Source organism: Malus domestica, chromosome 15 (assembly GCF_042453785.1).
Source record: "Malus domestica chromosome 15, GDT2T_hap1".
NCBI classification, from domain to species: Eukaryota; Viridiplantae; Streptophyta; class Magnoliopsida; order Rosales; family Rosaceae; genus Malus; species Malus domestica.
The window spans coordinates 14,927,097-14,939,584 of record NC_091675.1 but is presented as its reverse complement, the minus strand read 5'-3'; the positions used below and the strand labels follow the sequence as shown (position 1 = coordinate 14,939,584).

The window sequence follows — 12,488 nt, the reverse complement described above, 5'->3', positions numbered from 1 at the left end:
CACTACTATTAAGTTCAAGCCTTTTCAGTTTACAATATTTCCTTCTTTTAACCCACTTTTTTGGGAATTTTGGGCACTCTGCATCTATATTTTCTTGACTAAATGTAAGTTTCTACAAATATATGTAATAAAATGCTAGCTTTTCTAATCCTCTGCACTTTATATTTATCTCTTTTACATGTGTTTTCCTTTGAGTAGAAAACATTGACTGTTTTAGTGTTGCCACACTTCACAAAATTCCAAGGTCCATGGTGCCTTTTTAGCTTATGTATGATGATGGATAAGCTTATGAGTTTCTGCACGCTTTTGTATCATATACACAATGTATGAGTACGACTATGAATTTAACGCGCATAATAAATAACTGTTTTAATTTTTCTTCTTTTGGGTGATTATAACATCTTGAGGTACTTCTAAAATTGTTAACTATAACAATGTAGTGCATTAAAGTGATTAATTGCATGATGGATGACTGATTCATTGTCACTTCATATTAAGGTTAAATTAAGCACGCCCTAAACTCTCAGGTTAATAAGGTATTCCATGCCGCTAACATGCGGTAGCAAGTAATAAAAAATCATTAACAATGACTAATTTTACTTTGAATTTTCTGTTCATAGAAAGAAGCCCTATGCACATAAGGGTTCTTTTTAAAGTAAAAGTGGAGAGGAGTGCTTATAATGCCACTAATTCTTTTATCACCGAACTCAATGTAGCAGCTGACTGAAAATAAAGGTGAAAAAAAACCGTAGGCTTTAAAGTCCAAGCCACCAGTAGTTGCTTGGAAAAATGAGTTAGAATTAAGATATATCTAATGATTTAGATAAAGTTAAATACTATAGTCATAATTCTTAAACGTTAATTAGTATGTATTGTTTTCACACTTATACACACTCTCACACTCTATTATATATATATATATATAATTTGCTTTAGCTATCAACTAGCTAGATAACGACGTTAATCAATAGTCATCGGCTACATGTTTACTAAGATCATCTCCAGTTGAATGATCAATAATCATTTTTTAAAGGAACACATGGATAGTCATGCAAAATATACCCATCAAATTAACATCCAACAACTACCTTGTTTACATCTCTGCATATATTTAAAATATAAAAAAAAAAAAACCTATGAAAAGACACATTTCTTTTAAAATCATGATCGATATTAATCTTATAAATGATTTCTAGTTATTGATGCTAGTCACTTTTTATCTTTAGCCAGCAACAGCATTTGTAGTTTTGTTAAGAGTAGTCGGATTCGCAGGCATTTTGCTGACAAATAAAAGTTGACCGTTAATCGTTACATTGTCTTGAAAAATAGTTCATTTGTTCTTTGAATTAATAACTTCGAACACATCAACATGATTTCTAATTGCGAACAAAGAAAGATCAGATCAAGAATTTTTTTCTCCTGCTGCTCACAAATAGTGCTTTTTGGTGATGATAAACACTATGCGGCAATTTTGTAGACTTGGCAAAAATTTAAAACAAATGAAGATTATTTAAGGCCAACTATTTGCATTGTGCAATCCAAACTCAAAGATTCTGTGGCAGAAACAAATGATGAGCGATAAGAAGTTTTTTAGGGGTTTTTAAATTGTGATAGTGATCATATATAATGGAAGCTGTGTTGTTGTCTCCATTCATGCAGTGAGCGACCAAAGCTTTTAAATCTCTCTCTCTCTCCATTTCCCTTCAACTACTTGATCATCATATACCAAAACAATGGGTGCAAAGATGAAGGTGGTCGCTTCAGACCAAACCAAGACCATCACCAAACAGATCACAGGCATGAAGGGTGGCCTTAGAACCATGCCTTTTATCATCTGTATGCTCTCTTTTACGATCAGGATCTCTGTGCATGATGTTTGTTTTTTATTCGACAAATAAAAACAGATATATGTTCCAGAACCGGACTACTTATGTGACATCCCTAGTTTGTGGTATAATTTTATTTTGAGGATCAAATTAAGGTTTATGTGAATGTTTTTCATGTGCAGCAAATGAGTCATTCGAAAAGGTTGCAAGCTTTGGTCTTCAGGCTAATATGATCTTGTACTTGGTATTTGAATATCACTTCGACGCCGCTACCGGATCTAGCATCTTGTTCTTGTGGTCAGCCTTGTCAAATTTTACGCCTATTATCGGAGCTTTTCTCGCCGATTCTCTCTGGGGTCGGTTTCATGTGATTTCTATGGGAATAATCGTTAGCCTATTTGTAAGCAAATTAAAGTTTGCCCTAATTCTCCATATCATGTTAAGTTGTCACCTAAGTTACGTGCACAAAAAAATTAATCATATTTTTCGTTGCAGGGAATGATTGTGTTATGGCTAACAGCAATACTTCCACAAACAAGGCCACATGATTGCGACCCGTACAAAGAAAAATGTGTTCCGGCAAACACAGCTCAAGTCACGCTTCTCTTCGCCTCATTCGGCCTCATGTCGATCGGAGCCGGTGGCATCAAACCATGTTCCTTGGCCTTTGGTACCGATCAACTGGACAATCCAGACAACCCAAATAACGAAAGGCGCTTGCAGAGCTTCTTCAATTGGTATTATGCTTCAGTTGGAGTCTCAGTCATGCTTGCAGTGACAGTCATTGTTTATATTCAGGATCAAATTGGATGGGTTGTAGGGTTTGGAGTCCCTGTAGGGCTCATGTTCTTGTCCACTGTTTTCTTCTTCTTGGGATCTTCCCTTTATGTCAAAGTTCCTCCGAACAAGAACTTGTCTGCTGGATTTCTTCAAGTGTTTGTAGCTGCTTGGAAAAACAAAAACTTGGCGTTGCCACCAAAGAATTTTGATGCATGGTATAGTCCCAAAGGTTCCAAGTTTGTGGCTCCGACGGATAAACTAGGGTAAAGGGAAAACATTATCTTGTTAATATAATATGCATGTACTTAACTATATATGTCACTAATCTATCATATTTTATTCCCTAATAGGCATAAAACAAAAACTCTAAAAAGAACAACGTATTTAACGAGTACGTATATATATCTTCGTATATATGAATCATCACATATCTACCACCGGTTTTATATAATCATGAGCCTACTATATCAATTTTAGCTCGAGCCTGTAACACTGGTTTTACCCTTAACTTGCTCCCCTTCACACCTAGATAACTCACCTCACATTAACATATTTAATGAGAGAGATAGACTCGTAGTTATATATAGAACCAGTTACACTTAAAATTTTCTCTTCACATGCAAACCATGCATATGACAATTGGTTTTGACTTGATGTATGTATTGATAATTTATATATATGCATATGTATTGGCTCATTTTAGGTACCTAAATAAAGCTTGCATCATAAGAAGTCCTGAAAAGGACATAGGCCCTGATGGTTTGGCCAAAGATCCATGGAGTTTATGCACTGTCAGGCAAGTAGAGGAGCTGAAAGCCTTGATCCGAGTCCTGCCCATTTGGTCTAGCAGCATTATAATCTCAGTTATAATCAGCCAACACGCGTTTCCCGTGCTCCAAGCAAAGTCCATGGAGAGGCATTTGTTTGGCAATATCAAAATTCCAGCAGCCTCATTTTCCGTGTTTGCAATCCTCACTCTCACAATATGGGTGGCCATCTACGACCGTATTATAGTCCCCTTGATATCAAAGTACACGAAAAGGCCACGCGGGCTTAGCTTCAAGCAACGAATAGGGGGTGGACTAGCAATCTCCTGTTTGGCAATGGCAGTGGCTGCAGAGGTTGAGAGGCACAGAAGACAAACAGCAATCCGAGAGGGTTTTTCGAACAAACCGGAGGGTGTAGTCGGCATGTCTGCCAAGTGGATAATCCCACAGCACTGCCTCATTGGACTTGCTGAGGCTCTCAATGCAATAGGGCAACTGGAGTTTTACTACTCTCAGTTCCCAAAGAGCATGTCCAGCATTGCAGTGGCTCTTTTGACGCTAGGGTTTGGAGTTGGGAGCTTGGTGGGGAGTTTGCTTGTTACTATTATCGCTGATGCCACTAGAAAAGGAGGTGTGAGCTGGGTTTCAAGTAACCTAAACAAGGCTCACTATGATTATTATTATTGGATCGTTGCTGGGTTGAGTGTGGTAAATGTCTTTTACTTTTTACTGTGTAGTTGGGCATATGGGCACTGTGAGGATAAAAAGATTTGGGATGAGGGAAAAGGGGAGGCAGAGGAGGAACTGTCCAAGTCCGGGGAGTATGCAGTTATGTTCTCCGCATAAATTAGGTCCCCGATGTTTTTAATTTCTGGGATTGTGTGCACATTAGGGTTTGCATAAGCATAAAACCTAAAATTTATAAATATGTCTATACATCCAGTGCTTAGTGTGATTTGTGAGGACATGATATCTACATATTGTTCGTGTATTATTAGAATATTGCAATTAAATTTGTTCGAATTTACGAGCGGATATCGGATTTTTCGCTTGCACGATCTCAATTTCTTTTATTTTTTATTTTGTTATACAAGCGATATGTTATATTAAATTTATTTTTTTTAATTTAATATCTCATTTATTTTATAACTTTGTAACGTTTAATGATTAAAATCTCTGTTTTCAAGATCATTCATTAAAAATATGAACCCAGATCTTTTCCGGATTGAAAGAAACTGAGCCCAAAAATCAAATGATCTGGACCATTGAAATTTGATCCAATAACTACAATTATTATAACTTTTAGAAAGCCTCATATTTATAGCCGTTTGATCAAATTTTAACGGTCTGGACAATTTGATCCTGAGGCTTAGATTTTTTGAGTCCAAGAGGGATCCAGGTTCTAAAAATATCAACCCTACAAAAAGTCAACAAATTAGAAATTATTTTAATGATTTAATTAACATTGTCATATCAACGGGAAAATCTTTATCATTGTTTTGGATAACAATTAGATGATTAAATAATTTATGATTTATGTGTTTTTGCATTTATGATCTTCAAGGTAATATAAAAATTGGACAATTTTAATCAACATGTAATATTGCACTAGAAAATTTTGCATGGAATGAATATTCACCGCCATGTGATGTTCTAGAATTTGATTCAATATTTCAATATAAAGTAAAAAAATAATTACATATGATATTATTGGTTCGTTTGTAAGTGCATTTAAAATGATTGAAATGGCTTTTAAAATGACTCAAAGTACTTTTTGTGAGAACTACTTCATGTGTTTTTTCATTAATCATTTGAATTTTTACTAAAGATTGGTTTAAAAAATATTTTCACAAAAAACGCATTCAACCATTTTAAAAGCAGTTCCAAACGAGCCTATGTTATTACTTATTAGAGCAATGCATCATCTAAACCAATGAACTATGTAAGAGCTTGTTTGATAAGTGCTTTTAAATGATTAAAAGAGTTTTTAGAGAAAATATTTTGAGCTCTAAAAACACTAATTATATGCTTATTAAGTGATTTTTCATTATTAACTTACATTTTTACAAGAATTAATTCCAAAACATTTTCTTTCAGAACATTTAAATGAACTTACTAAACGAACCTTAAGTCATTCTTAACTAACCTCACACCAACAACAACAACAACAACAACAAAGCCTTTTCCCACTAAGTGGGGTCGGCTATATGAATCCTAGAATACCATTGCGCTCGGTTTTGTGTCATGTCCTCCGTTAGATCCAAGTACTCTAAGTCTTTTCTTAGGGTCTCTTCCAAAGTTTTCCTAGGTCTTCCTCTACCCCTTCGGCCCCGAACCTCTGTTCCGTAGTCACATCTTCGAACCGGAGCGTCAGTAGGCCTTCTTTGCACATGTCCAAACCACCGTAACTGATTTTCTCTCATCTTTCCTTCAACTTCGGCTACTCCTACTTTACCTCGGATATCCTTATTCACAATCTTCTCCTTTCTCGTGTGCCCACATCCCATGAAGCATCCCACGAAGCATCCTTATCTCCGCTACACCCATTTTGTGTACGTGTTGATGCTTCACCGCCCAACATTCTGTGCCATACAACATCGCTGGCCTTATTGCCGTCCTATAAAATTTTCTCTTGAGCTTCAGTGACCTACGACGATCACACAACACGCCGGATGCACTCTTACACTTCATCCATCCAGCTTGTATTCTATGGTTGAGATCTCCATCTAATTCTCCGTTCTCTTGCAAGATAGATCCTAGGTAGCGAAAACGGTCACTTTTTGTGATCGTCGCTAGATTGCTCCGATCATTAGTGTGGATAAGTATATAAATGGATAGAGATAGGAAAGCAAACACCAGATGTACGTGGTTCACCCATATTGGCTACGTCCATGAAATAGAGGAGTTCTTATTAATTGTGAAGGGTTTACACAAGTACATAGGTTCAAGCTCTCTTTTAATGAGTACAAGTGAATGATTTAGTACAAATGACATTAGGAAATATTGTGGGAGAATGATCTCGTAATCACGAAACTTCTAAGTTCCGGAGTGTGGTATCGTCTTGACTTGCCTTATCTGTCTCGTAGGTAGATGTGGCATCTTCTCTGGAAGTACTCTTCCTCCATCCAGGGGTGGTATCTTTAACTGGTGAAGATGCACAAGGTAATGTATCAATTTCACTTGAAGCTTACTTGTAGTTTCAGGCTTGGTCAAGCGCGATACAAACCATGTAGTAGGAGTCCTCCAAGTCGCCGAGCTAGGGGATCTGCTGAAAGAGGTGACAGACAAGGTAAGCAATCAGAGCTCCAAGCAATCAGTCCCAGATCAGAACTTTGATTTCGAGTTCCGGCTGATTGTTCACATTCTCCCTATCTTGCAGGCAGCATGAAGGATAAAGAGAAGAAAAATGAGAAGAGATGATATGGGATACTTTTGCTTTTGAAGAAGTAAAGAAAAATGAGAAGAGATGATATGGGATACTCACACCAAAAATGTAAAAAGAAAAAGAAAACAAATTAAAGACCGGACCCGAAAATATTTATCAAATCCAGTTGAAAAAACCCCTCAAGTCCACCACACTGTCCCTACTCCCTATTAGTCCTTGTATAGAAGGCTCTGCATAGCGATTCCTGTACACCAAACTGCACACCCCATCGTTCATTCTCCACCGTCCGATCAACGCATTCAATCATCGTAACCGCTGATCAAAAGCAATGGCTCCGATTGCAGTTGGCGATGTTATTCCAGACGGCACTCTCGCCTACTTCGACGAGGCAGACAAGGTCCAATCCGTCAACATCCACTCCCTCGCCGCCGGCAAAAAAATATCCTCTTCGGCTCCCCGGTGCCTTCACCCTCACTTGCAGGTAAAGCTCGAGTCTTTCGGTTTCCGATTTTATTGGATATAGAATTTTGTGCTAAACCTTACCCACTGTTTGGTTCCCGGGAAAATGGTAGGAAAATGTATAACAAATGAGCCCCGCGTTGGTAAGGTTGCTTGCTTCGGTGTGAATTTGTTACTTGTGAAGTGGACGGTCTAGATTGGTGACTGGTTTGAATCGGACGGTTGTAGAAATTTGGATTCTTTTCCGATGATTATTAGTTATTTTTCTGAGAAATGGAGGTTGTGTTTTTTAGGTGTGGTTGTACAGTTTGAAGCATGTTCCTGGATTCATTGAGAAAACAGAGGAACTTAAATCAAAGGGCGTTGAGAAAATTCTCTGCCTTAGCGGTATTACTTCTCACTTAACTGTATTTTCTGTTAATTCAGTTTACTTGCAGCAATTATGGTATCGCATATAGTAAATGTCGATATGTTTGTCGCGAGTTTCATGCGGGATATAATAATTTGAGGTTAATGCTGAGTTTAGTGATTCCCTTAAGGTCATAGAACCTACATTGAGTAACGCAAATGCTTCCTGTGTATGCTGTTGCAGCTTGTAATGACTAGTTAAGTGTTCCTAGATATTGGTAGATGGTCCTCTGTTGGGATCAAGCGTCGATTGCATTTCTTCTCGATTGAGTCAAGAATCTACTGCAGACTTGCGGTTTGTTTTTTCTTATTTCATCCACATTGGACACTAACACACCTTCATAGTAGTTGGTCTCGCAATCACTCTCCCGTTGTCGCTATGCATTGCTGGTTTATTGCTGTTACTCGATGGGGTGTTGTCACAGAGGCTACTAATGAGCTCACGAATGATAGCTTTGTATGTCTATCAACCGCTCATGAGAATGTGATGCGAATTTGTTTACCGAACTCTTTTATTTTTGTGGTGTACTCAAGGCTTTGATTCGTGTTTGCAGTGAATGATCCCTTTGTGATGAAGGCTTGGGCGAAAACATACCCCGAGAACAAAGATGTTCTTTTCCTTGCTGATGGCTCAGCAAAATACACCCATGATCTCGGCCTTGAGCTAGACCTTCCAGAGAAAGGGCTGGGAACTCGTTCTAAGAGGTTTGCTCTCTTGATCGAAGACCTCAAGGTGAAGGCTACAAATATCGAGAGTGGGGGCGAATTTACCATCTCCAGCGCCGATGACATCCTCAAGGCTCTTTGAATATTTACATTCCTTCACCCCAAGCTTGCTGCCCCATGTATCTGAGATTTGTGCCTCCCTTTCTTCAAATTCTCACTTTTGTCAAAATTCCTAATTTAATTCTCACATCTCAACGTAAGGAGTTATTTTGTGATATACGAGGGAGACTATTGAAATGTTAATAAATGACATTTTGTGATACCGGGACCTAGAGCTCTTTTGTGGAAAATAGATCTAGAAATTGAACGAGACATTAAAAACAATTTTCAAGTTTTAGGCCTTAAAAACTTGTTTGGTAGGATTATTTTCAAAAACTGAATTCAAGATTAACTTAAAAATACAGTTTATTTTCTAAAAAAAAAAAGAGTAAGTTTTTAGAGTTTTTAAACTTAAACTCACTTTTTTCTTTTATCTCCCTCCTCCCCTCTCACTTTAAATCTCTCTTTTATTCTCTCTTTCACGCATCTCTTTCTTTTTTTTACCTTTTTCATCTCATCTCCAATCTGCTCTCTTCATTCTCTCGGTTCTTTTTCTCGCTTTTCTTCCTCACTATCTCCTCCAATCTTCTCAATTCTTTTTTTTCCTTGAATTATCTTTTATTTTCTCTCATCCTCTATCCTCTTTCTCTCTCAGACCTCCTCTTTTTTGATCTTTTTGTCCAGTTTAAGTTGTAAGATTTAAAATTTTTAAATCGCAAACCAAACAAGTTTTTGAGTCTTAAAGAAAATTGTTTTCAAGAAAAATTCTTAAGAAATGTTTTGAGAAATTATAAAAAAATTTAAATATGATACCAAACAAGCCTTAACATATCGACCCATTGAGGAGGTTCAACATATCTTTGAAGAGGATTTATATGAAATAGAGACGTCAAAGTGACAACATCTCAAGCATTTCATAGCAATGTAACGTCTCAAATTTTGACATTTACGTTTTTTTATGAGTCTCTTTCTCATGTTATAGGTGTTCAATCCCTAAACAACATGTTTAAGTATGTTTACATACTTAGAATTTGAGTTATTCTAATCTTTAACTTTTTCTGTGTTTATTAACACATTGGATATAAATGACTCTAGTTCATTTGTGTTATTTACACACAACATGAAATGTACATATTATTAAATACTTGAAAAACAAAAGATTAGATTGACTATAACAACAGTTGATTTTCGCCTTTACACATGACTTGTCTCATTTTAAGTAAATAACACATGCTTTTAAGTATCGAAGTAAACCTCCCTCTAGTTTTTCGTCATTACATATGACTTGTCTCATTTAAAGTAAATAAACAAGCTTTTAAGTATAGAAGTAAACCTCCCTCTAGCTTTTTCAACAGTACACAAAAACACAAGGTCAAAGTTCGTCTTTACACATGACTTGTCTCATTTTAAGTAAATAACACATGCTTTTAAGTATCGAAGTAAACCTCCCTCTAGCTTTTCGTCATTACATATGACTTGTCTCATTTTAAGTAAATAACAAGTTTTTAAGTATAGAAGTAAACCTCCCTCTAGCTTTTTCAACAATACACAAAAACACAAGGTCAAAGGTCTTAAATTTTAGGTAGGCGGCTTTGGGTACACTCCAACAACACCGATACTGTTCTCATTTGGCTGCCTGCTCAATCTGTCAGGCGTGAGGTTTTAATACAAAATGCTTCAGTGTTAGTTAGAGTGAGGTAATTTTATATAAAGAGCTTGTTCTCAGGCCTTTTGGCCAATATGGGACAGAGAAATTCTAACAAAAGGGGAGGAAACCTATCTTATTTCAACAATATTAACAAGAATTTTTCTAGTGTCAACCAAAGCATAATATACACAAAACCATTGTCGTTAGATTATTGATCTCATTCTTCCATTGCTCCAACACACTTAATAGAGCACCGTAGAATTTTTGCATTAACAAATGGCCCAAATGAACATTATGAACTTGCTGATTTTTGGAGTTTGGGTGATTGTTCCAACCATGATTGGGTGAACCTGGTCCCCTTGGCCCTGCCACTTCTCTTAACTCTGTAACAACAATTCAACTTTTAAAATGCCATCAAACTGTCTAAATAAAGCTTAAAAAACATTTTAATCCAAAAAAATGGCATATCTATATTGCAATGCATGCATTTGTTTCACCTAAGAAGCCACAGTCACTTGGCATCTTGTCAATTAATCATTCAAACTGCTTACATTTTGTTTACCAATTGAAAGACAAATAATCTTAGAAAAATGCACTTTCTTATTTAGTAATGTCAAACGAGCTCTTAAGTGTTGATGGACAATGGCCAGCAATCATGGATGTGGGTCCATATTTTTGGTACAGTTCCAGGTGTTGCATGTGTATCAACAGAGATAATAGCATTTAGCGACGATGATTATGGATAGATGCATGCACTAGCGACGATGATTAGGGATTGATGCATGCACTGCCAATTTCTTATCATTGTTTTTTTTGATAAATTCTACTGCTACAGCTGACAGTCTATATTCTAACACAGCCTAATGTGTGAATAATTCGAACTTGCATACATAAAAAGTATACTGTTAAAACCAACTTGATTTTTAATAAAAAAACATTACAAATTCGGCCGAAGTTAAAATTATCTCAATATAAATTAAAAGAGTATTTTGACAGCTAAGAATATACAGTAAATAAAATATATAAAACGCCCTTCAACTGTTGTTCTGTTTTTACGTGACAAACATAATGCAAAATTGACACAACCTTGTTGTCTGTTTCTGTTGGTTCTGCCTTCATCATAGTATTACTTCTCAAATACTACGAAGTTCGGGTTTTTACAAATCTTACCAGAAGCGGTCAAAAGGCGAGGGACTCCATGTTTTGAAAAATTTGGTAAAAACCAGACCTGGCTATTCAAAGATGAATATGATTTCTTACTTTAAATTGTTTCAGTTCATAGAACTTGATGTTTATGATCAAAACCGTTAATATTATAAATCATTATATAAAGATTACCTCTATAAAAAATCAATTAAAACTAAGATCGTTTAGTCATCGAACTGTATAAAAACAGCTGAACGGAATTGGTAAAAGAATTCCGAACCATCTATGTATTTGATTATTTGCTATAATAGATTGACTAAACGATATTAGTTTTAATTCATTTTTTGTAAAAATGATATTTACAGAATGATTCATAATATGAACGGTTCTGATCATAAACATAAAACTCTGTAATTTAAACACGAAGAGTTTTGAATTGGAATTCCTATCCAACTTTAAGTTGCCAACCGTTGTCCGGGAAAAAAAGAAAAAAAAAGCCTAAGAAACTAGTTCAGGCATGATTCTGGCAGTTCATTGTTTATTGTTACGTTGAATAATAAATTTTCGCTCGAAAACTTTTTGGCAGCTCGAAAAAAGTTTTGAAAGTAACGTGATTAAGGCATTTTATTGTTATTCTTTTCGAGACATCCTTTAGTTTGAAAGTATATTTGGAAGTTAGGCAGCTAAGTTGACATCAATAAAACTTGAACTTTGGGCAGTTGATGTATCAAAATACTTTAACCACTAAAGTTCTATTGAAAGACAGTAGAAAACCATGTCAAGCAAGAATTAAACACAAAACTAAACCTTTTTTAATCTTTTGAAAATACTAAATACTTTTCAGTATCTAAAAGCAAGGGGGGCCACCTTATTTGGGTAAGAACTATTGTCCAATATATATACACACATAGAAGCGGAGTCATGAATGGATTAGAATGGTCTCAGATCGATATTTTTTTCACATAGAAAAACTGGAATTATCCCTCTGATTTCCAATAATTGTAAATATGTGATGACAAAGAAGGTTTTGACTATTCACATATTCGTAAAAATCAACATCATTGATTCATCGTCACCAAATAAACAAATATTAGAATCTGACCAAAAATATAGAGTAACAATTTAAGTAGTGACTGAGATGATGATTAGATGATGAACGAGATGATGGCTAAAAGATGGATTTGCGAGCGTGTTGCAAATTATTGCATCGGTTTTTAACATTTGTGAGAAGTTCCTCTTAACCCGAAATTCTGACTCTACCACTAATATATATATAAATTATATATAGGTAAGAACTAATGCAG

The 12,488-nt window shown here is 35.8% G+C and overlaps 1 protein-coding gene and 1 pseudogene across 1 annotated transcript; both read left to right on the top strand.

The window, feature by feature from the left end:
* The first annotated feature begins 1,733 nt into the window (after positions 1 to 1,733).
* Positions 1,734 to 4,219, top strand: LOC103415823 (protein NRT1/ PTR FAMILY 1.1-like). Its single transcript, XM_029093375.2, has 4 exons — positions 1,734 to 1,836; positions 2,009 to 2,226; positions 2,322 to 2,869; positions 3,310 to 4,219. Exons 1-4 carry the CDS (start codon positions 1,734 to 1,736, stop codon positions 4,217 to 4,219), a joined length of 1,779 nt encoding a protein of 592 aa, XP_028949208.2.
* A 2,736-nt stretch (positions 4,220 to 6,955) lies between these two features.
* LOC108171167 (peroxiredoxin-2-like) lies at positions 6,956 to 8,611 on the top strand (annotated as a pseudogene).
* The last annotated feature ends 3,877 nt before the right edge of the window (positions 8,612 to 12,488 follow it).

What these genes read in the sequence shown, in the direction of transcription:
- LOC103415823 (XM_029093375.2), top strand. Translation starts at nt 1,734, where the DNA reads ATGGGTGCAAAGATGAAGGTGGTCGCTTCAGACCAAACCAAGACCATC. An exon ending in AACCATGCCTTTTATCATCT is followed by an intron (nt 1,837 to 2,008) that starts GTATGCTCTCTT and finishes TTTCATGTGCAG; the next exon opens with CAAATGAGTCATTCGAAAAG. An exon ending in GCTCCGACGGATAAACTAGG is followed by an intron (nt 2,870 to 3,309) that starts GTAAAGGGAAAA and finishes GGCTCATTTTAG; the next exon opens with GTACCTAAATAAAGCTTGCA.